Source organism: Hemitrygon akajei, chromosome 9 (genome assembly GCF_048418815.1).
Source record: "Hemitrygon akajei chromosome 9, sHemAka1.3, whole genome shotgun sequence".
Classification (NCBI taxonomy): domain Eukaryota; kingdom Metazoa; phylum Chordata; class Chondrichthyes; order Myliobatiformes; family Dasyatidae; genus Hemitrygon; species Hemitrygon akajei.
In genome coordinates, this window is record NC_133132.1 from 58,128,915 (window position 1) to 58,156,622 (window position 27,708).

The 27,708-nt window shown below is 44.8% G+C and overlaps 1 protein-coding gene across 1 annotated transcript in view; it reads left to right on the plus strand.

Annotated features, from left to right (window-relative positions):
* The window catches only part of kcnk17 (potassium channel, subfamily K, member 17), a 41,450-nt gene extending 21,882 nt beyond the window's left edge, over positions 1 to 19,568 (plus strand). Inside the window, exons 2-5 of the mRNA XM_073055348.1 lie at positions 9,581 to 9,695; positions 12,588 to 12,754; positions 13,880 to 14,048; positions 19,369 to 19,568. Coding sequence (XP_072911449.1) covers positions 9,581 to 9,695; positions 12,588 to 12,754; positions 13,880 to 14,048; positions 19,369 to 19,568 — 651 coding nt within the window. The remainder of the gene's footprint in view (positions 1 to 9,580; positions 9,696 to 12,587; positions 12,755 to 13,879; positions 14,049 to 19,368) is intronic.
* The last annotated feature ends 8,140 nt before the right edge of the window (positions 19,569 to 27,708 follow it).

Below are 27,708 nucleotides of genomic sequence, written 5' to 3' on the forward strand. Positions count from 1 at the left end.
GCGGGGGGGAGACTTTGGTAATGCACCTCTGATGTCATTTCCGCTCGGAGAGGGCGGGCGCTAGGGATTAAATGCCAGCACCACGAAGTTTGAATAAACTAGTCTCGAAACGACACGACTTACCGACTGCGTGTCGTCTCTAGCTCTGTATGTAGTACATTGCTACATTGGTGACCCTGACAGTCCAAACGGGATTTGGACCAAAGATGACCGACTCTTCATCTGTTCATGTAGTTTCGCTAAAACTGCCGACTTTCTGGACCACGCGTGTGGTTTAGCCAAGCAGAAGCCCAGTTCCAAATTTGGCAGATATCCTCTGATTCCATGCGTTACTACTACGTGGAGAGTGCCCTTGACCAGGAGACGGCCACCCAGGTTGTGGATTTCATACAGTCGCCCCCGGAAGAAGGCAAATATGAAGCATTCAAAGCGCTGCTCATCGGGAACTTTAGCCTCTCACGGCGTGAGCGGGGTGCCCGCCTGCTTCACCTGGACGGTTTGGGAGACAGGCTGTCATCAGCATTGATGAACGAGATGCTGGCCCGGGCTGACGGACACAAGCCCTGCCTCATGTTTGAGCAAGCGTTCCTAGAGCAACTGCCCGAGGACATACATCTGCTGCTGGCTGACGCAGATTTCAGCGACCCCCAGAAGGTGGCGGCCCGGGCAGACGTGCTGTGGAAAGCCAAGAGGGAGAGCGTGGCGTCCGTCGGTCAGATTACCAGGCCACGTGCCCAACAGCGGACCAGACCAGGCCCGGCAGGGGGGCGCACACAACACAGAGGCAGGAGTGAGGAGTCCAGTGAACATTGGTGTTTCTACCACCAGCACTGGGGCACAAAAGCCTGCCGTTGTCGCCCGCCCTGCAAGGGCCAGGGCCAGCTGCCGCTAATGACTATGGCGGCTGGCCACCAGGACAGCCTCTTGTACGTCTGGGACAAACAGTCGGGACGCCACTTCTTGGTTGACACCGGAGTGGAGGTCAGCATCTTGCCCCCAATGGGGTATGACACCCGCAACAGGAAGCCAGGACCCACCCAGAGGCCGCAAACAGCAGCACGATACGGACCTATGACACCCGCACAGTGCAGCTGCAGTTCGGCGCCAGCCGGTTCACGTGGGACTTCACACTGGCCGCGGTGGCCCAACCACTCCTGGGGGCGGACTTCTTGCGAGCTCACAGCCTGCTGGTCAACTTGCAAGGGAAAGGACTGGTACATGCCGAGACTTTCCAGATGTTCTCCCTGGGTGAAGCCAAGTTGCCGGCCCCACACCTGGACTCCATCACACTGTCGGACAATGAATTCACCAGAATCCTGGCGGACTTTCCATCGATTCTGGCACCGCAGTTCACGGCAGCCATGCCCAGACACGGAGTACAGCACCACATTCCAACCCAGGGACCACCCCTCCACGCCCGCGCACGAAGGCTCCCCCCAGAAAAGCTCCACCTGGCGAAGGAGGAGTTCAAGAGGATGGAGGAATTGGAGATCATACGGAGTTCCGACAGCCCATGGGCCTCCCCCCTGCACATGGTGCCCAAAGCAGCTGGGGGTTGGAGACCATGCGGCGACTAACGCAGACTGAACGAGGCTACAACTCCAGACCGCTACCCCGTGCCGCACATACAGGACTTTGCAGCAAACCTGCACGGGGCAAGAATCTTTTCCAAAGTAGACCTCGTCCGGGGATACCATCAAATCCCGGTGCACCCTGAAGACATCCCCAAAACGGCATTCATCACCCCGTTCGGCCTGTTCGAGTTCCTCCGAATGCCATTTGGCCTGAAGAATGCCACACAGACGTTCCAGCGGCTAATGGATGTGGTGGGACGCGACCTGGACTTCGCGTTCATCTATTTGGACGACATCCTTATAGCCAGCAGTAGTCGTCAGGAGCATCTGTCCCACCTCCGTCAACTCTACGCCTGACTGAGTGAATACGGCCTCACAATCAACCCGGCCAAATGCCAGTTCGGTCTCGATACCATCGACTTCATGGGCCACAGGATTACCAAAGACAGGGCAACACCTCCGCCCGCCAAGGTAGACGCGATCCACCACTTTGTCCGGCCCAACACGGTCAAAGGCCTTCAGGAGTTCGTTGGTATGGTGAACTTCTACCACCGTTTCCTCCCCTCAGCAGCCGGTATCATGCGCCCTTTGTACACCCTGATGTTAGGTAAAGGCAAGGACATTACTTGGGACGAGGAGGCCGTGGCTGCTTTCGTTAAAGCCAAGGAAGCCTTGGCAGATGCTGCGATGCTGGTGCACCCCAGAACGGCCGTTCCGACCGCCCTCACGGTGGACGCATCCGACACAGCAGTCGGTGGGGTGCTGGAGCAGCTCATCGAGGGGCGCTGGCAACCCCTGGCATTCTTCAGCAAGCACCTACGACCACCCAAACTCAAGTACAGTGCTTTCGACCGGGAGCTGTTGGCACTGTATCTGGCAATCCGGCATTTCAGGTACTTCTTAGAAGGCAGGCCGTTCGCCGCGTTCACGGACCACAAACCGTTGACCTTTGCGGTTACGAAGGTGTCCGATCCCTGGTCGGCTCGCCAGCAGCGACATCTGTCCTACATCTCTGAGTACACGACAGACATCCAGCATGTCTCGGGAAAGGACAACGTTGTGGCTGACGCACTCTCCAGACCAGCTGTCCAGGCCCTGTCCCTAGGGGTGGACTATGCAGCACTGGCGGAGGCGCAGCAGGCAGATGACGAGATGCCCAGCTACAGGACCGCAGTCTCGGGTTTGCAGCTGCAGGACTTTCTTGTAGGCCCAGGTGAGAGGACCCTCCTGTGCAGCGTGGCTACCGGCCAACCTTGCCCCATCGTCCCGGCAGCCTGGAGGCAGCGAGTTTTCGACTCCATACACGGTTTGGCACACCCATCTATCAGGACAACCATCTGGCTGGTCTCCAGCAAGTTCGCGTGGCACGGACTTCGCAAGCAGGTCAGTGAATGGGCCAGAACGTGCGCGCAGTGCCAAACAGCCAAGGTGCAGCGGCACACTAAAGCCCCACCGCAGCAGTTCGAACCCACCCACCGGAGGTTCGACCACATTCATGTGGATATCGTGGGCCCCCTACCAGTGTCCCAAGGAGCGTGGTACCTCCTAACTATGGTAGACCAGTTCACGAGGTGGCCAGAGGCGGTCCTGCTCACCGACACATCTGCCGATTCCTGCGCCCGAGCACTGATCACAACCTGGGTAGCACGCTTTGGGGTACCAGCCCACATTACCTCTGACAGAGGCGCCCAATTCACCTCCAGCCTGTGGTAGGCTGTGGCCAGCCTGTTGGGAACACAGCTACACCACACTACTGCCTACCACCCACAGTCGAACAGACTGGTGGAGCGTTTCCACCATCACTTAAAGTCGGCTCTCATGGTCCGCCTGAGAGGACCTAACTGGGTGGACGAGCTTCCCTGGGTCCTGCTTGGAATTCGCACAGCGCCCAAAGAGGATCTGCACACATCGTCGGCCGAGTTGGTGTACAGCACACCCCTGGCCGTCCCGGGAGAGTTCATACCAGCCACTGGTCTATATATGAATTATAGACCAGTGAGTCTTACATCAGTGGTGGGAGAACTATTAAAAAGGATTTTTAGAGACAGCATTTACAAGCATTTGGAAAAGCATAGACTGATTAGAGATAGTCAGAATGGTTTTGTGATGGGCAGTTTGTGCCTTATGAGCCTGACTGACTTCTTTGAGAAGTAAATTGCTGACAGTAAAATAAATTACTGACAGCAGAGCAATGGATGTGGGTATATCATTCTTAGCAAAGCATTCGACAAGGTTCCCCATGATAGGCTTATTTAGAAAGTCAGGAAAACATTGCTGCGTGGACTCAGAATTGGCTAACCCATAGAAGGCAAAGCATGGTAGTAGATGTTCTGACTGGAGGTCCGTGTGTAGAGATGTTCTGCAAGGATCTGTTCTGAAGCCCCTGCTCTTTGTGATTTTTATAAGTGATTTAGATGAGGAACTGGAAGGCTGAGCTGATAAATTATCAGATGACATAAAGATTAGTGATGTAGTGGATAGTATAGAAGTTGGTCGTACAACAGGTGACCGATAGGACACAGAACTCCAATAGGTACATGATGCTCTTAATTAAGTGGCTACTGTGTGCATGACTGGGATTGTCTTACCTAGGCTGAAACAGGATCTCAGTGGATAAAAGGGAGCACAGGGATCAAAGGCATGCTGTGTGAAAAGGAATGCGTAGATCAGGATCCCAGTGGAAAGGGAGTGCAATATCTGGTGAACTGGATGACAAATCATCAGGATTTAATGTGTTGGGCTTGAAAGCAGAATTGTGCTGAACGATGCTTAAACTCTAAGGCTTGCGTTATAAACTAAGGGCATGTCCTGAGGCCCCTGCAACATGGGCGAGACACACACATTTCCTTCTGCTGTGTCTGTTTACCAAGGAGGTCTGCAAAGAGATGCAGACTTTGTCATCTCATGCCCTGAGTTGCACTGGACTCTGTGCTATGCCAGGTACTGCCAGGGTCACGCCCTGAGTTGAACACAAACCGCCACTGTAACTTATTAGCTCAGTGAGAGACGCCTTCCAGTCTGCCTGAAGTTGTGCCGGTCTTGCAGTGCAATGATATGTGCGGAATGATATGCCCATGGTCCAAATTTCAGGAAAATATATTCCAAGGAACATGATCTCATGCTGCAAGGGACACTGAAGTAGGGACAGCTGAGTGAGCAGGGCAGAAATTAAAGCTCTTCCTCCCCCCATGCACATTGAGCAACTGGAACTGGTGTGTAAGCCCTCTCCCACAAAACACTTAGAATGGAAGAACTGATGTTCTGCTAATATAATGTGAACATTCCAGCAAGTGAAACGATCGGACTATTATAGGGAATGGCAATAAATAAATGTACTGTATTTTATATTTGCTATTATTATTATTAATAAGGTATATGTGGGAGTAGAAGATTAAGAGGCAAAGTAAATACTGTATCAGGGATGAAATTTTGGGTCAATAATTTATTTGGCTGGCAGATTCCCTGTTTGTTTCTATAATTCATTATATTGGATGATTTCTTTTTAGTGCATTCTGAATGATGGAAGTGCTTATAGAACTTTGAAAAGTACAGCACAGGAACAGGCCCTTTGGCCCTCAAATGTCTGTGCCAACCATGATGTCAATTTAAGCTGCATATTGGCCTGCACCTGGTCCCTATCCCTGATTCTCCTACATGTTCACATATCTGCCTCTTAAGTGTTGCTATGCTATATTCTTCCACCACTGCCCCAGAGGCATATTCCCACTCTCTGTGTATACAACAGCCAAGCTGGGAAAAAGGCTCCAACTGTCTCCCCTTTGTCGCATTTAAGTCTTATCTACATTTAACACGTCTCCCCTCAGACTGCGACACTCCGTAGAAAATAATCCAAGTTTGTTCAGCATCTCCTTCAGGTTAATATTCTGAAAGAACTGAAAACACTCAGTGGTATGTACTATATTTTGCCAGCCAATTTTCTCTCCCTCTGCCACACCTATTTTATCATATGTCTGTTATCGTGGAATGCTAGAACTGTTACAGCATGTTCAACAGGCTCCTTGCTGCACACTCCCATCAGTTCCAATGGCCGACTCTTTCCTATGACCCTCTTCCCTCAAGTGGTGCTCTAATTCCCTTCGGTGGGCTCTGTATGACTCCATTACAGTTCCCTTGTAGTGAGTGAGTGGAAGATCATTACCATATTCAGCATAAAACTGATTTTACTGTACTCTTGCACTTTTATTTGAGTCCTGTAGCGATGTACTACATACAGAGCTAGAGACGACACGCAGTCGGTAAGTCATTTCGAGACTAGTTTATTCAAACTTCGTGGCGCTGGCATTTAATTCCTAGCACCCGCCCTCTCCGGGCGGAAATGACGTCAGAGGTGCATTACCAAAGTCTCCCCCCGTGCGCTGGCTATTTGTGAGCCGGTTTGCCTGAGCAGAAAGTGGGTCACCACATAACCACCCCCCAATGTCCACAGTCTGGATCAGCCTCTGTTTGGGAGGTCTGCCTCTGCGCCGCGGTGCCTGAACCTCGACCGGCTGCGCCGTCCACATGGGCTGGAACTACTCCTGTGGCCAGTGAGGAATCAAAAATCATCTCCAAAGCCGCAACAGGCTCTTCCCTTGCTCCTCGCAGAAACAGGCTATATCACATCTGGCCTCTATCCTAATTTTATTCAAAAGTTCCAGCACATCCTCCTTAACCTCAACATGTTCCAGCATATTAACCTGAGCTCACATTCATCAAAGTCCCCCTTACAGGTGAATACTGAAGCAAAGTATTCATTAAGGACCTCCCCTACTTTTTCCAACTCCAGACACATGTTTCCTCTTCTATCCCACATTCAGACCTACCTTCACTCTAGTAGTCCTCCTGTTTTTTACATATGTGTAGAACGCCTTAGTGTTTTCCTTAATCCTACACGTCAGGCCTTCTCGTGTCCCTTTCTAGCTCTCCTAAGTCTCTCCATAAGCTCCTTCCTGGCCATCTTATATCTCTCAACAGCCCCGTATGATCCTTGCTTCCTTCATCCTCTTCACTTCTCTTGTCAACCATTGTTTCTCCACTCTACGTTCCTTTTCCTCCCTCAAAGAGATAAACCTGTCCAGTACCCCTTGTTAGTGCACCCTGAACAACTTCCACATTTCCATAGTACGTTTCCCTGAGAACATCTGTTCCAAATTTACACTCCCAAGTTCATGCCTATTAGCATCAGAATGAACTCTCCCCCAATTACTTTCCCATACCAGCTGTTCCTATTCCTGTCCAAGGCTATGCTAAAGGTCAGGCAGTTGTGGCCATTGCCTCCAAAATACTCACCCACCAAGAGATTTGTTGCCTGATCCACTATGACGTTTCCTCTGGTTGGTCTGTCTACATACTGTATCAGGAATCCTTCCTGACCACACCCAACAAATCTCTTGCACTAAAGATGTGTCAATCAATATTAGGGAAGTTGAAGTCCCCCACGACAACAATCCTGCCCATTTTGCAGCTTTCTGATCTGCTCCTTGCTCTGTTGCTACTGAGGAGAGGGAGTGATCTATAAAATATTCCCAACAGACTGGTTGCTCCCTTTCTGATTCAGTCTTCCACCCACATTGACTTGTTTCCTGCACCCCTTCCCACTCAGCCAAGCCCTGATCCCATTGGTCTTTTTTCCCAGTGTCTGGGACATGTTCTGGCATTCCGTTTATGTTCACTGGAGCTCTGGTTCCTGCACTCTCTCTCAACTCCAGATTCTCATACTCAACTTTAACTTACCTGATTCACTGGAAAATTCATTATCACGCTTATTTGTTATCATGGGATCTAACATTTTAAAAAATTGGAAGTATTGAAATTCTAAACACAAGAAAGTCTGCAGGTGCTGGAAATCCAAAGCAATGCACACAAAATGCTGGAAGAACTCGGCAGGTCAGGCAGCATCTATGGAAATGAATAAACAGTTGATGTTTTGGGCTGAGACCCTTCATCAGGACCATTGGAATACTAGTAGCAATGCATCCAATAATCCGGAAAATCTTCACCAAAACTACATTATCACAGTTAATGTTTCTAGTGACTGCTTCCCTGAGTGCCTCCATTGATATGGATGTGAACCAAGTCACCATTTTATAGCTATATCATCATTTCCACCCCCTCATTCCACAAAGCTCTTAGAATGTTTTCTGCCCATGCTCTTGATACTTTAATTTTCTTTAGACATGGACCAATTGGTTTACAAAGATTCAATGTGAATGACCTGACACCGACAACAATGAAATCCAACTTGATCTGTCAGTTAGGCAGCAACTTTGCAGGGAGGACCAGCTTAGCGCAGAGGGATTTGCACTTGGACTCTGTGTGTGTGTGTGCTGCTCGATACTGGATTTCCACATTTGGTCTATCCACAGGCACTGCCTGACCCCTGAGTGTTTCCAGCAGTTTTGATTTCGAACCTGTTGTCTGTGTGGAGTTTGCGTGTTTGCATCCTTCTGAATGCTCTGAGTTCTATGCCCTAAAGACGCGTAGCTTAGCGGCCACCATGAATTGTTGCTCGTGTGTAGGCGAGTGGTAGGAGTTGGATGAAATTGATGAAAATGTGCAGAGAATAAAGTGGGATTAGGTTGGAATTAGTAAATGGGTAGTTGGTTGTTAGCATGGTCTCAGTGAGGACAGGGGAAAGACCGATTTGCATGCCAGTGACACTATGCCAATTAATATACTCATCCTTCAGTCCTCCTGTCTCTGCAAGCAGAAATAGGTTCAAGTGGCAAATGGTCTTCTGAAATCTCAGTTGTCAATACCCAAGCCAATTTGACTTGTGAGGGTCTCACCTGGGATCTCTGAACTATCTCACTTTAAGATTCCAATGTCATTGCTACTCCTTGGGATTGAAATTCACCCAATGTCACAAGCGATAAATGCATGCACAGTTACCTTGAGCAGTTGAACTCCAATTCTGTTTCCTCTGTGTGAATGTCTAGGCACTAAATAAAAACCAACTAAGCATAAGCAACAAGTTAGATATGGATTAAAACTCTCAATCCAGCAAACTTGGGACCTGCCAAACCACTGATATTACGGTCATCTTCTTCTGAGCAGAACTGTTTTATGTTTTAAGTTCAGTCACTTTAGTCACTCTCCATGTTATGATCCCTGCCAACAGTATTTCCAATTCAGGAAAGCTGCATATTAATACAGATCTTAGATCTTGGAATTAATTGAGACAGGTCTGTACTACAGATTGAAAATATGCCAGGCTGCAGGAACTGTCAGACCACAGAATGCAAGACTAGAGAGTTTCAGTCTGAGTTTCCTGAAATGAAAGCTTTTGTCAATTGGTTACATGGGGTGCTCACCTTTCAAACCATGAATCAACTGTGTGGACATCACAAGGTTTCTGGGATTTAATCCGGTATATTACTCCACATGTGGCTCTTCTGCTTTCTTTGCTCCAAGGAAAATTGTTGAGTATTTAATATGTCAATAATATTTGAGAAATCTTGTATCCTCATTGGCTGATTGAGCATTCTTGTTTGTTTAAATAATTCATTATGGGTTATATGTGTTAATACATGAACTGCATACTTTATCATATTACCATGTGATACACGCATGCCTCACTTAAAGTAAATTCCAAGTTAGACCCGCATTTTGGACTGCCATGTCTTCCTTTGAATTAGTTTACTGTTTTGAAGTAGAAAAACATAACAAAAATGAATCCAACCTATTCATTCACTCCTCATAATTGAAATTCTCCAACCTAGACTTCCTCTGTACCTTCTCCAGTGTGATCATGTCTTTCTTATAGTGTGGCAGCTACAATTGTGCACAGAACTCCATGATAAGGAATGTTTTTGTAAATTTGTATCATAACCTTCCTGGTCTTATGTTCTATGCAAGTAATATTTATGACTTCATCATGACCCATGCTGCTGTTCATGAATATAATTTGCTTCCCACAGGATGATTAGCAACGTTTTTCAGCAACACTCAGGTTTCTGATGGCTTTAGAAATGTTTCATTATCCCTTTTTCTCTGATGTATTTAAGATTATTATAGATGCCTGGGAGAAAGGTGTAAACCCAACAGGAAACTCCACGAATCCAAGCAACTGGGACTTCAGTAGCTCATTTTTCTTTGCAGGAACTGTAGTGACTACAATAGGTAAGGAGTTCTATTTTAAGGACATCTGTTTAAATTGGCATCTGCTTTTTCGAAACAACTTTCCTTTCTGAGGCGGGAATTTTTACTTTTGTAAAGTGTCAAGTTAAGTCTCAATGCAATCGAGAAATTTTAGGTATCTTGTGCACTTAATTTGTTGACTGTTACAGAACACAACAGCACAGAAACAGGCCTTCAGCCCATCTAATCCATGCCAAATTATGAGTCTGCCTGGTCCTATCGACCTGCTCGCGAATCATAGCCCTCTATAAACTCTCATCCATGCTCCTATCTAAATTTATCTTAAATGTTGAAATCAACTTACGTCCGCCACTTCTGCTGGCAGCTCGTTCTGCACTCTCATCACCCTCTGACTGAAAAAGTTTCCCATCATGTTTCTCCTAAACATTTCACTTTTCACCTTTATCCACGACAATGTACTTCTAGTCTCACCCAATCTCAGTGGAAGAAGTCTGCTATCTATACCCCTCATAATTTTGTATATCTCTATCAAATCCCCGCTCATTTTCCTATGCTCCAGCAAAAAAAAGTCCTAATCTATTCAAACTTTTCTTATAACTGAAGTTCTCAAGTCCTGGCAATGTCCTTATATTTTTTCTGCACTCTTTCAAAGTTATTGATTGTTCATTTACACGGCTGAAAAATCACACATTGAAACTTCCTTCTGGTGATTGAAGATGATGAGAAATGCCTTGTAAATTCCCTTGCAATTTTTGGGGGTGACCCCCATCACTTTTCACAAGCTAATGTATAGAACATTTGAGAATTGATTCATAGAAGTAACAATGTTTATAATGCATATGGCATACATGCCTTCATCATTTGGGCATTGAGTATAAACCTTGGGAAACCATATTTCAGCTGGTTAAGCCACATTTGGAGCACCACATTACAGGAAGGATGTGGCAGTTTTAAAGAGAGTGCAGAAGAGATTCACCAGAATGTTGTCTGGACTAGAGAATTAGCTATAAGGAGAAGTTGGACAAACTTGTATTGTTTTCACTGAAGATTTGGGGGCTGAAGAGAGATCTACTAGAATTACGTAAAATTATGTGAGGTATAGGAAGGGCAGACAGTCAGTATATTTTTCCCAGGATAGAAGCTCAAAGATGAGAGGGGAAAGATTTGGAGGAATGTGTGTGGCAAGTTTCTCTGCACAGGCAACTTGAAGTACCTGGAGCAGGCTACCAGGGGAGGGGATGGAAACAGATATGATACCACAATTTAAGTGGAATTTAGCCAGGCACAAGAAGAGGCAGAGAATGAAGGAAGGTGCACTATGTACAGGCAGGTGGGCTTAGTTTAATCTGGTATCATGGTTGGTACAGACATCATGAACTGAAGGGCCCGTTCCTGTGCTGTACTGTCCATATTCTGTGGCTAAAATCTTTGTCAAAGACGTAGGTTTTAAGGAGACTAATACTTGCTTATTTGTTACATGATAGAAGGCAAACGTTAGCCCTTTGGGCCCTGCCAACTCAGTTTCAGCTCTCAAGGTTTTAAATTCTAGTATTCCCACCCTCAGCTCTTCTGTATTTAATTTCCTTTCTGATGTTGCTGGGAAGGCCAGCATTGACTGCCCAAGTGAAGGATATACTGACGCTCTTCCTTAACTGCTGAAACCCTGGTCACTTCCTGACAGTGAACGTGAGGGTGGTTGCACCTGGCTCACAGCTCTGGTGATACAGGTTCGATCCTGACACCGTATGTGAGGATCTTGCACATACGCTCCGTGACCACTTGGGTTTCCTTCAACATCCCAAAGAAGTGTGCATTCGTTGCACAGCTTGGTGTGTGTAACTGTGAAAAGGGAGTTGACGGGAGAGGTAGAATTACAGGTATACATGGAAATACGAAGAAGGGACTTCAAGGAAATTGGCATGGACCCAATGAGCCAAATAGCCTTGTTCTGGATTGTTACAAGTAAGTAAAATCAGTAACAAAAACCAGATTCTGAACTAAAGTAGCTATGTATACAATGTGGCCTCAAGAGCAGGTCAGAGACTAGGAATCCTACAGTACGTATCTCACCTCCTCACTCCCCAAAGTCTGTCCACCATCCGCAGGGCTCAGTGTCAGAATCTCCACTGGCTTGGGTGGGTGCAGCTTCAAAACCTCTCAAGATACTTAACATGGTACAGGCCACTCACTAACCTCACCAACACACAGCAGCACAGGTTTGTACCGTCTGCTGAATCCACTGCAGAAAATCACCAAGACTCCTTTGTCAGCTACCAGCATTTAGATCAGGGTTTCCCAACCAGGGGTCCATGGACCCCTTGGTTAATGGTAGGGGTCCATGGCATAAAAAGGTTGGGAACCCTGATCTAGAAGGACATAGGGACACCACCACCTGGAAGTACCCTCCAAGCCAAATATCATTTTGACTTGTATCATTATTCCTTCATCACTGTTGGGTCAAAATACTGGGGCTCCCTCCCTAGCAGCATTGTAGACATTCTCACAACTTCAAGGATGGCAGCTCACTACCATCTACTGAAGGGCAACCAGGGATAGACAATAAACATTGGCTCAGCCTGTGAAACCCACATCTCTTGAACGAATATACGTCTATAGAAAAGGAACAACCTCCTTAAAATCTTTGTTTATGGCCAAGATCTTAGTCAGTTGCCCACATATCGTCTCTGGAAACAATTGTCAACTTTTCATTTGTTAATACTCCTGTGAAGTATTTAGGTATATGTTTGTCATGTGAGAGGCATTAACTAAATGGAAGTTACTTTTATGATGTTTGTAGTCTTGATTGTATAAAACAAGGCATTGTCCTCTTGAGCTGCTTCCCAGGTCTTGCTGCTATTTCAGTACACGTGGAACAACACAGAGAACAAGGCTCAGTTTTTCTCTTTTCTCTAGGTTTTGGAAACCTCTCTCCCAGCACTGTAGGAGGGCAGGTTTTCTGTGTATTTTTTGCATTATTTGGAATCCCTTTGAATCTAACTTTCTTGAACCACCTTGGAAGAAGTATGAATGGATATATGAAGAGGCTGGAGAAAAATGCTGAGAAATCAAGCAATCCCAGGGTAAGCATCACATCCAGTGGCTGCCTCCCAGGTGGGAGAGGTCTTGCCAAAAATATAACGTTCTAGCAGAACTTGCAGCAGACATTCTTATCCCCGCCAGCATAGACTAGCGCACTGTCCATTAACATATCGAAGATGCAATCTAGATTATAAAAGAGATCAAAACCAGAGTCATAGAGTTATAGGGACGAGGTTCGGAAACCCAAAGACACACATTCAACATTTTAGGAACAGATCCTTCCCCTCTACCATCAGGTTTCTGAATGGACCATGAACTCAAGAACACTACTAAACACTGTTTTGCTCTCTTCATGCAATACTTATGTTTTTCCTATTTTGTACTGTAATGTATAGTAATATTTATCATGTATTGCACTGTAGTGCTGCCACAAAACAATAAATTTCACGACACATGTCAGTGATAATAAATCTGATTCTGATCACATACAGCACAGGCATAGGACCTTTGGCCACATTGTCTAACCTAGGTGATCCCATTTGCCTGTGTTTTCTCATATTAGAGGAATACCAGGGTTTCCCAACCTTTTTATGACACGGACACCTATCATTAACTGAGAGCTGAGTAGTTGCCAGGTTGGGAACCCCTGCTCTAAACTTTCCTTATCCATGTACCTGTCTAAATAGGTTTTTTTAAAACTTTAATTGCAGCCACTTCCTCTGACAAATTGTTCCGTATATCCACCAACCTCTGTGTGTAAACCTGCTCCTCAGGTCCCCCTTCAAACCTTTCCCTTCTCACTTCAAACCTATGCCCTCTAGTTTTAGGCTCTCTTCCCCAGAGGAAATAATTTGTGTCCATTCACCTTATCTATGTCTCTCACAATTTTATTTCCACTATAATGTCAACCCACACCCTCTTACATCTCAGGGGAAAAGTCCCAGACCATTCAGCCTCTCCTTACAGCTCAAGCCCTTCGTTCCTGGCAACATCCTTGGTGAATTTTGTTAACTAAGTGTATTGTGGGATCTGGAGCAAAATGCATAGGCAAATTGAGATCTAACAGATGTGAACGGTTAAAGAAAAAGACCAGTGCTTTCACAGTGGGACAAATATTTTAAGGAGAATGTGTCTTTAATTTAATGTCATTTTCTGTCCCTCTGTAGCAAGCGATGAAGATTTTCACAATAGTGCTCTTCTTCATTACTGGCACAGTTCTCTTCCTGGTTTTTCCACCATTGATCTTCAGTTACGTGGAAGGTTGGACTTTTGGCGAGAGCTTTTACTTTGCCTTCATCACTCTCAGCACCATTGGATTTGGAGATTATGTCATAGGTATGACCAGATGCACAATAAACCAGTGGTGCGTGAGGGTTACCAAACAATACAACCTGCAAACAATGCCACACATGGTAGCAAGGACATCATTAGAGCGACACAAGAGACTGGAATCTCGAGCAACCACACAATCTGCTGGAAGAACTCAGCAGGCTGAGTAAGGAATTGACAGTGTATCTGTTCAAACCCCTGCATCTGGACACATTAGAACCTGATGCAGAGTTTCCACACAAGACATCTGCAATTGCTTTCCTCCCATAGATGCTACTTGACCTGCTGAGTTCTTCCAGCAGGTTGTGTGTTGGTCAATCATTACGTTGGTCTTTGGTAAGGTTATTGTGCAACCTGTGGAGAGTTAGTGCTTAGGAATTTTGTAAACATTTTGGAATAGGTAAAACTCCAATAATCTGCTACCTGACCATTCTAAAATCCTCCCAGTTCAGCATCTGGCTCACCAGGTAATGTTTTCTATGCTCCTTTGCATTCACTGGAACCCTTGTTCCTGTAGTCTCTTCTAATCACTAGGGTCCCAGACTCACACTCCCTTCTATTTCCAATACAACTTATCCCCAGTGCTACCTTAGCCTCACTCCATCAAAGATATTCCATTTGTCCTACCCATCCCTCTGCTATGCTTTCTGCAGCTTAATACAAACTAATTTTCTTTCCTCCCCACTGTTGACAAAGGGTCCTTGATCTGAAAAGTTAGCCCTGCTTCTCTCTGTCTTGCTGAGTATTTCCAGCAGATTTTAACTAAGAAATTGGATGTATTTCCACATTTTTTTCATATGGCTTTTCCTGGGATAGATCATGCAAGTGAAAATGTGAGCCTTGGGAACCTGGTTGTGCATTTCATTAAGATTGGTACAGCCAATGTTTGTCAAGTATCTGTCATGCACTTAATGATGTTACATGCTGTCTTGTTCATATTCCCTCCGCTGTTGGCAGTTGTTGGAAGTTAGTTTGAGGTGACCTCCAGCCCTTGCTGATCACCCAAAGAGAGAACCTGGGGTATATCAAACACCTAGGTTCTGCACACAATAATCAAGACTATAGGATCTGTGTTAGTGGTGATCTCCTTGTTGTTCTGTACAAATTGGTGCTATGCTCACCAACTTCATAATCAACCCTCGCACACCAGTACCTTAGGACCTCTCACACTGAAAAGATTGTTGCAAAGATCAAAGTTCAAATTAAATTCATTATCTAAATACGTGCATGTCATCATATATAATCCTCAGATTCGTTTTCTTGCGGACAATCACAGTAAATGCAAGAAACACGATAGAATCAATGAAAGACCATCCCCAACAGGACAGGCAACAACCAATGTGCAAAAAGAAAAGCAACAAACGGTGCAAATACAAAATAAATAAGAAAAAGAAGAAATAATAATAATAACAATAATTAATAAATGAGAAATAACTATCAAGAACATGAGATGAAAAGTCCTTGAAAGTGGGCTGAGTCCAGTGGGGACAGATCAGTGATGGACTGGGCTGTATCCACTACCTTTTGTAGGATTTTCCATACAAGGGGTTTAGTGTTCCCATGCCAGGCTGTGTTGCAACCAGTCAATATACTGTCCATCACATGTCTATATAAGTTTGTCAAAGTTTTAGATGACATGCCATATCTTCAAAAACTTTTACAAAGTAGAAGTGCTGTTGTGTTTTCTTCCCAATGGCTCTTATGTACAGAACAGATCCTCAGTAATGTTAACACCCAGGAATTTAAAGTTGCTGACCCTCATCACCTCTGAATCCCTGATGAGGACTGGCTGATGGACCTCCAGTTTCCTCTTCCTGAGGTCAATAATCATTTCCTAGGTCTAGCTGACATTGTGAGAAGTTGTTGTGACACCACTTAGCCAGATATTTAATCTCCCTCTTGTGCTGATGGAGACTGTGTAGAAGATATTGTTTCCAATTCGAACTGACTGGGGTATTGAGTGGTTAAGGATATCGGTGAAAGCTCTACCCAGTTGATCAGTACAGGTCTTTAGTACTCAACTATGTACCCTGTCCAGTCTGGATACTTTTCATGGGTTCACCTTCCTCAATGATACTGCACAAAGATATGACAAGGATATTGTCATATGCACAAGTATATGCATGCAGAGTTGCGATGAAAAACTTCCTTGCAGTAGCATCACAGGCTCACAAGATCATATAAGCAGCATTCATTAAATGAACATAAACACTATATTTACAAGAAAGAACTCAATGAAAGCAAAAAATAAGTCAATTTTAGTGCAAAATGATCCAAGTGGTCATGATGTTGCTGAACTGTAGTGATTATAGGATGTTGCTGGTTGGTTCAAGAATCGGACAGTTGAAAGGAAGTATGTAGGAACTACTTCCTACATACCTAGTGGTGTGTGACTTCAGGTTTCTGTACCTCCTACCTGATGATAGCTGTGAAAAGATGGCATGATCCAGATGGTGGGCATCTTTGATGATGTATATTGCCTTCTTGGGGTCATGCCTCTGGTGGATACTACTGATGGTGGGGAGGGATGTGCCCATGATGTATTGAGCTGAGTTCACTACTCTCAGCAACTTTTTATGTTCCTGCACCATTCGAATTTCTGCATCAGACCATGATATAACTAGTCAGGGTATTTTCAACAGTATATCCGTAGAAGTTTGTCAGAGTGTTCAGTAATAAACTGAACTGCCTTTACCTCCTAAGAAAGTAAAGACCTTGTCATACTTTACTTATGATTCCACCTAAGTGCTGGACCCAGGACAGATCATCTGATAAGTTATTGCCCGGGAATTTCACATTGCTGGCTCTCTCCACCACTACATATTCGCCTTGTTTCCTGAAGTCAATGATCAGCTCGTCAGCTTTGCCGATGTTGAATGGGAGGCTGTTCTTGCAGGTTCACTCTAGGTTCACTCAATAGCCTTTCTGTGACCACACGGGCCTCCTCTGAGAGCTCCAATTTCCTTCCATATCCCAAGGCCATGCAAATTGGCTACTGTAAATTGTCCTAGTGTTGTAGAATCTGAGGGAGACAATGAGAATGTGGGAAAAATAAATAATGGAATTAATATAGATTAGTGCAAATGAGTAGTTCATGGTAGTCAAGAGCTTAGTGGGCCCAAGGGCTTGTTTCTCCGCTGTATCTCTGTACGAGACAGGAAGTAATCAGTAATTGAATTACACTGTACAACAATTTTTTTCAAAAGTATAGCTTCCTCAGAATTTTTTCTTTGTTCATGATGGGTCGTTTGATGCTGACCGCAAATATAATTTCAGACTATTTGCACATTGTAGGAATTTGGAGAAACAGGAAATTAACTTTTATTGAATATAATGCATTTAATTGCATAATGGTGCTGATGCTTTGCAATAGTTTAACCAAGCTAAAAATGTTCTGTTGATGATTTTCATTTGTACTCAGTGTCTGAGGCTTCTCGCTTAAGAGTCCAACAATAATCAGCCAGCATGGATGGATTGCTGTTGCCCTGATACCATTTCTCCATGATCACAATGTCCTTCATTATGTTTATCACTGACAGCACCAACATTTGCAGGGAAGAAGTCTAAATGGGAGTGTAGACAATGAATCTTTAGTGACATGTTGCATTTCATGGTTTTGTATGCTTGAAGCATATTGCCAACCAGCTGCACATAGTTTGGTGCTATGTTTTTGCCAAGAAAATTTTCAACAACATCCTTGAATGCCTTCCAGGTGATCTTCTCCAGTCCCACGAGAAGTTCTTCAAATTGCCTGTCATTGATGACCTGTTTCTGGACCAACTAAAATGCCTTCCTTAATCTTCCTTAATCATCAGCTATTCTGAATTATGAATTGAAATAACAAATACAGGTGATTTTTAAAAAAGGTGGTGATAGGAAAATTTCATGGTGATTTTCATGATCAGCAGCCCAAAATCCATCAAAATCTTTCTTGTCCAGTGTTATTATTGTCACATATACTGAAACACAATGTATGTCACCCAAATAGATCATTCCTTAAGACCAGTTCTGTGCAAAAGTCTTGGGTACAAATGTATATAGATAGAGCACCTATTTTTGCACAGTACTGTAATAATTTTATGTATTGCACTGTACTGTTGCAATACTGTACTGTTGCTGCAAAAAAATTCATGACATATGTGAGAGATGATAAACCTAATTCTGATATCAGTCGCTATTGCGAGTTGAGAGTGGGACGGGGGCAGGGAGAGGGCAATCATGATTAGGAGAGGGGAGGGAGTGGGGAAGCACCAGAGAGACATCCTGTAATAATCAATAAGCCAATTGTTTGGAATCAAATGACGTTGCCTGGTGTCTCAGAGCTGGGTTTGTCTGTACTCGCACCACACACTCTCCTTCCCTCCCACCTGTCCAACACCCCTCATGCGGTGCCCCCCCCCCTTGCCATTCTCAACATCCTTTGCTTCCGCCAGATTTACAAACCCGCTCTTTGCTTCACATTGACAAATACAGTACTATACAAAAGTCTGGGCACCCTAACTATATATATATATATCTGTGGGCTACAATTGCCCACAGTAATGGGAAGATAGCAGCTTCCTGAGTTGTCCAGTCTTGCACTGTTAGTGGCATACCTATTGCAGTCTCATCTGAAACATTCATTACTTTAAACAACTCAATATTTCATGTACATTTGTCTGCCCCCCCCCCCCTTCAGTGAGCTTGTGATGCCACTGGGCACTTCCTGTGGGGATCAAGGGCATTGGAAATATACAGTTCTCAGCTTCTGCAAAGAGAAAGGCCACATTCACTGATCAGGAACTGATTACCGAGGGCTTAAACCCCCATCCGAGAATCTGCTTCTCTTTAGAGTGACTTCCAATACAAATGCAGCATGGATTCAGGCCCATTAGCCCAGCCTGCCGAGCTAGTCCCGATTCCCTGCATTTTGCCAATATCCCTCTGACTGAACCCCTCAACGTATCTATCCAAGTGTTTCTTAAATGATACTATTGGTGCCTCAACCACTTCCTCTGCTAGCTCACCATCTTCTGTATGAAAACAATGCCACTCAGGTTCTTTTTAAATCCTTCCCCTCCCACACTAAAGCTATTCCTACACTCCCCTTATCTGGGGAAAAGACTGCTGTACATTACGCCTCTCCTAATTTGAAACATTTCTGTAAGGTTACCCCTGAAATCCTGACACTCCAAGGAATAAAGGCTTAGCCTAGCCAACTTCTCACTTCTACCTGTTCCTGCACTACTTCCTTTATTTAAGTTTCAGATCTACACTGTTTAAAGTTAATTTTTAACTCCTCCGCCTCCAACACCTTTTTCTGATGACTCTACTATTTCCGTTTCAGGCACAGATCCGGAGAAGCACTACATCACCATCTACAGGGGCCTGGCTGGAGTCTGGATCATCGTCGGGTTGGCCTGGCTGGCCCTGCTCTTTAATCTGGGTGGTGGTGTGATGGAGCGGCTGTTCCAGCTGAAGTGGCACAGAGAGAAATCAAAGCAGGAAGATAAGCGCAGTCCCAGTCATGAGGATTGCTACACCTAGTTGCATTGTGTTTAAACCTCTTAATCGACTACCTCGTCCTCTGTTTAGATTCCCCCTTTCATCTGCCCCCATAACCTGATTTGGTGCTCCTTTCTTCTTTTACTGCCAAAGTGTTTTTGTTGTGAGGGGCATTAGTACAATGAAATGGAAACTCCCCTGCATTTTAGGTGGATGATGCAGTGGCAAAGCTGTAGGTCTGCAGCCTCATTGTGTTAGAAGCCTGGGTTTAATCCTGACTTTGGACGCTGTCTGTGTGGAATTTGTATGTTTTCCCTGTGACTCTGCAGGCTTCCTCCGAGCACTCTGGTTTCCTCCCACATCCAAAAGACGTGTGGGTCAGTAGGTTATGAATGGTGAGTAGCAGAATCTGGTGGTGGGAGTGGGATAGACGGGAATGCGGAGAGAGTAGCTAGAGCAGAGTCAGTATGAAATGAGTGCCTTATGGTTGGTGTGGAACCCTTGGGCCATTTCGGTTCCATATTTCTTCATGACCTGACTTTTGTATGGTTTCTGATTGGTAAATTGATAAATTTATTTATTACTCTCACATGTACCAAGGTTCAGTATAAAACTTGCCTTGTATACCATCTATACATTCATACATCTATAACATTCATTGCAACAATGCATTGAGGTGACACATGGTAATCAGTAACACGGAGCAGAGTGAAGTATTAGTGACAGAGGCAACACAGTGCAGGTAGACAGTGAGGTGCAAGGTCACTATGGAATAGACTGAAGTCAAGAGTCCTTCCTGACGTTTTTAGAGAACTGTTCGATAGCCTTATAACGACAGGGTAGAAGCAGTCCTTGAGCCTGGTTGTACGTGCTTTCAGGTTTTTGTATCTTTTTCCTCAAGGGAGGGGGAGAAGTGAGGATGTCCAGGGTGGGTGGGGTCTTTGATTATGCCGGCTGTTTTACCGAGGCAGTGACAACTCTCTGCAGTCACAGGGAGAGCAGCCGCCATGCCAAGCTCTGATGTCTCTGGATGGGATATTCTCTATGGTACATCAATAAAGATCGGTGAGGATTAAAGAGGTCAAGCCAAATTTCTTTAACTTCCTGAAGAAGCAGAGGTGCTGGTGGGCCTTCTTAACTGTGGCATCAACATGCCTTAGCTAAGACAGGCTATTGGTAGTGTCCTGATTCTAATTCATAGTGGTTAAGAACCAAGGTGAAGAGGCATCTTTACTGCCAGTGCTAACTATCCAGAGAGTGTTTTGTATCCATATTTGATAATAAACTCCAAATCAAATATGGCTATAGTTAGCACCAATGTCCAATGGGGTTGTCTTTATTGGCCAAAGTGCCCTAATGTTAAGGTAGTTTACATCCAGAAACAATAGTGTGGATAAATTAAACAAGGTAGGCAGTCAAAGTCTTTTTTCCCTAATGAAGGAATGTCCCATTCTAGATTACATGCATTTAAAATGAGATGGGGGAAGTTTAAAGGACATAGAAACATAGAAAACCTACAGCACAATACAGGCCCTTTGGCCCACAAATTTGTGCCAAACATGTCCCTGCCTTAGAAATTACTAGGCTTACCTATAGCCTTCTATTTTACTAAGCTCCATGTACCTATCCAAAAGTCTCTTAAAAGACCCTATCATATCCACCTCCACCACTGTTGCTGGCAGCCCATTCCACGCACTCACCACTCTGCATAAAAAACTATCCCTGACGTCTCCTCTGTACCTGCTGCCCAGCATCTTAAACCTGTGTCCTCTTGTGGCAACCATTCCAGCCCTGGGAAAGAGTCTCTGACTATCCATACGATCAATGCCTCTCATCACCTTATACACCTCTATCAGGTCACCTCTCATTCCTCGTCATTCCAAGTAGAAAAGGCCGAGTTCACTCAATCTATTCTCATAAGGCACGCTCCCCAATCCAGGCAACATCCTTGTAAATCTCCTCTGCACCCTTTCTATGGCTTTCACATCCTTCCTGTAGTGAGGTGACCAAAACTGAGCACAGTACTCCAAGTGGGGTCTGACCAGGGTCCTATATAACTGCAACATTACCTCTCGGCTCCTAAATTCAATCCCATGATTGATGAAAGCCAATGCACCATATGCCTTTTTAACCACAGAGTAAACTACGCAGCTGCTTTGAGTGTCCTATGGACTCAGACCCCAAGATCTCTCTGATCCTCCACGTTGCCAAGAGACTTACCATAAATACTATATTCTGCCATCATATTTGACCTACCAAAATGAACTACTTCACACTTATCTGGGTTGAACTCCATCTGCCACTTCTCTGCCCAGTTTTGCATCCTATCAATGGACATGTGTGAAGCATTTTTTTAATACAGAGTGATAGGTGTCTGAATGGACCGTCAGGCGAGTTGGTAGAAGTAGATGTGATACTTGCATTTCAGAGGCTGTTAGATTGACTCACAAATGTACAGGGAATGGGGACACGGGGACTACATGCAGACAGAAATGATTCATTTTAATTTGCCATTGTGTTTGGCGCAGGCACGGTAAGCTGAAGGGTGGATTCCTGTGCTGTACTTTAAGATGTTAATCAGGCCAGTAGAACCTCACTCAATTTCATGCACGTGTTGGCATTGTGCTGTACAGCATTCAGAGAAAGGAGTCGGGCCTTAGAGGTTCAATCCCTAGTGAGAGACACACAGCGACAGAGACGGTAGCTACCACATTTGAGGAAGAGACTACAGGGCAGAATGAGGTAGCTCCTGCAATTACTCAGAGGAGCACCTAAGATCCTGCTGATGTGGAGGCATTGGAAAAAGTACTGAAGAGGTTGCTGCCCAGATGAGAGGGTACGATTGATAAGGAAAGGTTGGACAAACTTGTACTTATTTCTCTGGAGTGTTAGAGGCTGAGGGGAGATCCAACAGAAGTTTATAAAATTATGTGAGACATAGATAAGGTAGACAGAGAGAATTCTTTTTCTGTCTCGTGGTAGAAATGTTAAATACCTGAGACATGCATTCGAGGAAAGTTTAAAGGAGATGTGCGTGAAAAGCTTTTTATTTTACACAGAGAGAAGTGGGAGTCTGGATCAGGCTGCCAGGTGTAGAAGCATTTACACGGGTGGTGATTTCGAGGGTTTTATATGGACACATCAATATTCAGGGAAGGATAGGGACTAAGTGCAGGCAGTAGAGATTCGGTTTATCAAACAATCTGATGGAGGCACTCTGCAGGTTGAGCAGCATCTGCAGGTGAATAGCAAATGTCGATACTTCAGGTCAAAGCAGTGCATCAGGACTGGACTCTAGCATCTGGCAGATTTAGTTTAATATGGCCCAACGTTTGGCACAGATGTTGTGGGCTGACGTGTGTTACTGTTCTATGTTCCGAGTGGAGCTCCTCTCCGGAAATGTTTGGCAAAGGCCTGAGTTCTTTAAGCAAGGTTCTCTTTCATAAAATACAGAAATGTTACAGCACACCATTAAAGTAACTGGAGCAGGACTGCATTCATTCTGCTGAGTGAACGTCAGTCTGTACAGTTGGATCGTGACTGCGTTCACATCAGCTGATTACTGTTGTGCAGCATTGGTTTGTATGTTTCTGCATGTCCATTCACTTGGTTAGCCTGCATTCCATTAATCTTGGACCTCTTGCCATTGGACAATTGGACACAGTCCTCCCTCCGTCAAAATGTTATTGTCACTTGTGTGCTTGCTAAAAGAGCACACAAACTGGAAAACGAATTCTATGGAGATGAGTCAGCCTTGATCCTGAGGCACTGCCTAAGATGGAAAAGTGGAGGCGGGAAGAGGGAGAGAAAAAGAGAAGGAGAGAGGGGAAGGAGAGAGAAGGACGTTAGAGGGAGAGGGAGAGGGAGAGAGGAGGAGTAGAGGGAAAGGGGTGAGAGAGAGAGAAGGCATGAGGAGGGGCGTGGAGAGAGTGTGAAAGAGAGAGAGCTAGAGGAAGAGTAGAGAAAAAGAGGATGTAAGGGAGAGAGAAGGCATGAGAAAGATGGGGGAGAGAGATTCTGGGAAAGAGATAGAGAGAGATGGAGAGAGGAGAAAAAGAGAGAGAGGAGGGAGGGTGGGGGGGAGAGAGAGAGAGAGAGAGAGAGAGAGAGATTGATTGATTGATTTGATTAGCAACCAGGATTCTTGATGAAAGACAAACAGTTTAACAGCTATCTGAACAAAAAAAAACAAATAGTTATAGAAAAACACCATACATCAAAAGCCATAACATGTGAATTCCTTCGTACTGCCAAAACCACCTGTGCCCCAGGCACTCAAGTTTCTATCCCACTGTGAACCGAGAAAGGATAGATGATGCAGGACTGAGAGGTGGCTAGAAAAGTCTCAAACATCTCCAGAACTGATTCCCTGTTCTTAATGAGGCTCCATCCCACAATAAGCTATCTATTGAACCTCAGCACAAGCCAAGTACAACAAGGGGTGAAAGTGTTGTCAACACTACAGTTCAGAAGTAGGTCCTTCAGTCCATCTAGTCTGTATCAAACCATTAATCTGGCTAGTTCTATCAATTTACACCCAGACCATCGCCATCCTTACTACTCTCATCCATATACCTATCCAGATTTCTCTTAAATGCTGAAATCAACCCCACATCCACCACTTGTGCTAGCAGCTTGTCCACACTCCCACCAGCTTCTGAGTGAAGAAGTTCCCCGTCATGTTCCCCTTAAACACTTCACCTTTCACCCTTAACCCATGACCTCTCTGTATTGGGCCCATGAGCTTGCCACTGGTTTTTCTCTCATCTATTGTCTCTGTGTCCATCTCCCGAATAAATACAGATACAGTAATAATCTGTTTAAAATCTCACCCATCACTTTCAGCTCCACACAAAGATTAACACTCTGATTTTCCATAGGATCAAATTTGTCCATTGCTATCCTCTTGCTCTTAATAAATCTATGAAAGCCCTTAGTGTATTCCTGCACCTTGTCTGCTAGAGGAACCTCTTCTAGCACTCCTGATTTCCTTCTTAAGTGTTGTCTTGCATTTCTTATACTCCTGAAGTACCTCCTTTGTTCCTAAATGGCCACACCTGCTATGCACCTCTTTAGTTTTCTTAACCAGGGCCTTAGTCTCAAAAATTAAGATTCCATAAATCTGTTATTCTTGCCATAAAGGAGCTCTTCAGTCTGTTCTGACTCAGCACTGCTGTGACATTTTCCCTGACTAATAATGCCACACCACCCCCTTTAATCTCTCCCACTCTATCACATTTCAAACAACGGAACCCCAGAACACTGAGCTGACAGTCCTACGCCTCCTACAACCAAGTCTCACTGATGGCTACAATGTCATAATTCCCCATGCAGATCCATGCTCTAAGCTCATCCGCCTTTCTTACAATAGTCCTTACATTGAATCATACACAACGCAGAAAATAGTCGCAAAACAGTCGAAAATAGTTGAAAATAGTGTTCAACCTTTCGATTCCTGACCTTGTATGTAGGCTTAGCAACAACCACACCACTATCTGTTCTGGCACTCAAGTTCCCATCCCCCTGCAACTCTGGTTTAAACTCCCCCCTCCCCCCCCCCCCCACCAACCCCTGTGCAGTACCAGCAAACCTTCCTGCTAGGATATTAGCCCCTCCAGTTCAGGTGTAAACTGACTTTTCTGTGTAAGTCCCACCTTCCTTGGAAGAGAGTCCAATGATCCAAAATTCTGAAGCCCTCCCTCCTGCACCAATTCCTTAGCCACATGTTAAACTTCCTATTTCTGGCCTCGCTAGCATATGGCATGCGTAGCAATCCTGAGATCACAACCCTGGATGACCTGTCCTTTAACTTAGCACCTAATTCTTTGAATTCACTTTGCAGGATCTCATCTCATCACCCATACTACCCATGTCATTGGTGCCAATGTGAACATTGACCTCTGGCAGATCAATCCATACATTTCCACTCCTGTGTAAAAAAAAATGTTGCCTCCCAAGTTGCTATTAAATCTTTCCCCTGTCATCTCAAACTGATGCCCCCTAGTTCTTGATATCTCAAACCTCACTGACCACAGTCTGGGTGAAACAGTTATCAAGATTGGTGTTAGGATAACTGGCATATGTTGTGAAATTTGTTGTTTAAAGGCAGCAGTACTTTGCAATACATAATAAAACACTATAAATTACAATAAGAAATACATATATAAATTAAATTAAGTAAGCAGTGCAAAAAGAGGGAAAATAATACTGAGGTAGTGTTCCTGGGTTCATTGTCCATTTAGAAATCTGATGCTGGAGGGGAAGAAGCTGTTCCTGATATGTTGGTTGTTTGTCTTCAGGCTCCTGCAGCTCTTCCTTGATCGTAGCAATGAGAAGAGGGCATGCCCTGAGTATTAGGGATGCATAATGAAGGATGCTATCTTTGTGAGGCATCGTCTTTTGAAGGTGACCTTGATGCTGGGGAGACTACTGCTGATGATAGAGCTGGATGTGCTTATAACTTATTGCAGTTGTTTCTGATCCTGTGCAGTGGCCACACCATACCGGACGATGAGGCAATGAATTAGTATGCTCTGCATAGTACAACTGTAGATCCACTGCTGATCCCTCATTGAGGGCTGATGTGTCCTCCCTCGACTTCCCTTTCTAACAGTCCACAATCAGTTCCTTGGTCTTACTGACAATGAGTGCAAGATTGTTGGTGTGACACCACTCAACCTGCTGATCTACCTCACTCCTGCACACTTCCTCTTCATGATCAGAAATCCTGCCAACGACAGTTGTGTCTTCAGAAAATTTACAGATTGCATTTGAGTTGTGCCTAGCCACATGGTTGCGAGTGGAGAGAGAGTAGGGCAGTGGGCTAAGCACCCATCCTTGAGTTGTGACAGTGTTGACTATCTGTGAAGAGGAGACTTTTTTTGATCTGTACCGACTGTGGTCTCCTGGTGCGGGAGCCAAGGATCCAGCTGCAGAAGGAAGAACAGAGGCACAGGATATGGAGCTTGTTGATTAGAACTGAGGTTATGATTGTGTTGAACACTGAGGTGTGATCAATAAACAGCAGTCTAATGTAGGTATTGTAGTCCATCTGATCAAAGGCAGAATAGGGAGCCAGTGAGATTGCATCTGCTGTAGACCTATTGTAGTGACAGGCAAATTGCAGTGGGTCCAAGTCCTTGCGTAGGTTGCTTAGGAGTTGATTCTTGTCATGACCAACCCCTGCAAGCATTTAATCAGAGTAGATGTGAGTGAAACTGGGTAATTGTCATTGAGGCCACTCACCCTGCGCTTCTTGAGCACTGGTATGATCGTCGCCTCTTTGAAACAGATGGGAAACTCCTACTGCAGGGGTGAGAGATTGAAGATGTCCTCGAACACTCTCACCAGTTGGTTGGCACTAATTTTCAATATTCTACCAGGGCCTAATTAGGACCTAATGCCATTGGAGGATTCTGACATTGTCCTCCAAGATAGAGATCACAGGGGTCATCAGATGCTGCAGGGATTTGTACAGGTGTAGTTTTATTCTCCCTTTCAAAGCATGCATAGAAGGCATTGAGCTCAACTGGGGGTGAAGCATCACAGCTAGTCATGATTTTAGGTTTTGTCTTGAAAAACATGATTGCCAGTAAACCTAGCCAGAGCTGAATTTCATCTGGTTCCATCTTTAACTTCAACCAGAATTGTTTTCTTGCCTTTAAAATAGCCTTCTGCAGGTCATACCTGGACTTGTATAGTCTCTCATGTTGCTATTAAATCTCTTCCTTCTCACCTTAAACCTATGCCCTTGATTCCTCAACACTGTGAAGAAGATTGTGTGCATTCATGCTATCTATGTCTCTCATGATTTTATATACCTCTATGAAATTACCCCTCACTCTCCTATACTCCATTGCAAAAGTCCCAAACTGCTCAACCTCTCTACGGAACTCAGTTGCTTGAGTCCTGGCAAAATTCTCAATAATCTCCGCTACATTCTTTCCACTTAATGCCATCATTTCCATCGAGAGCTGACCAAACCTGAACATAATATTCTGAATGTAGCCTCAGCATGGTCTTGTGCAACTGCAAACTGTCATCCCAGCTTCTATAATCATTACCCTGGCTGATGAAGAGAAGTATGCCAACAGCCTTCTTCACCACCTTCTCTAGCTGTGACTCCACTTTTAGAAAGCTAGGTCCCTGCTGGAGAGCAGAGGAATTTCTTTTATTTTAGGTC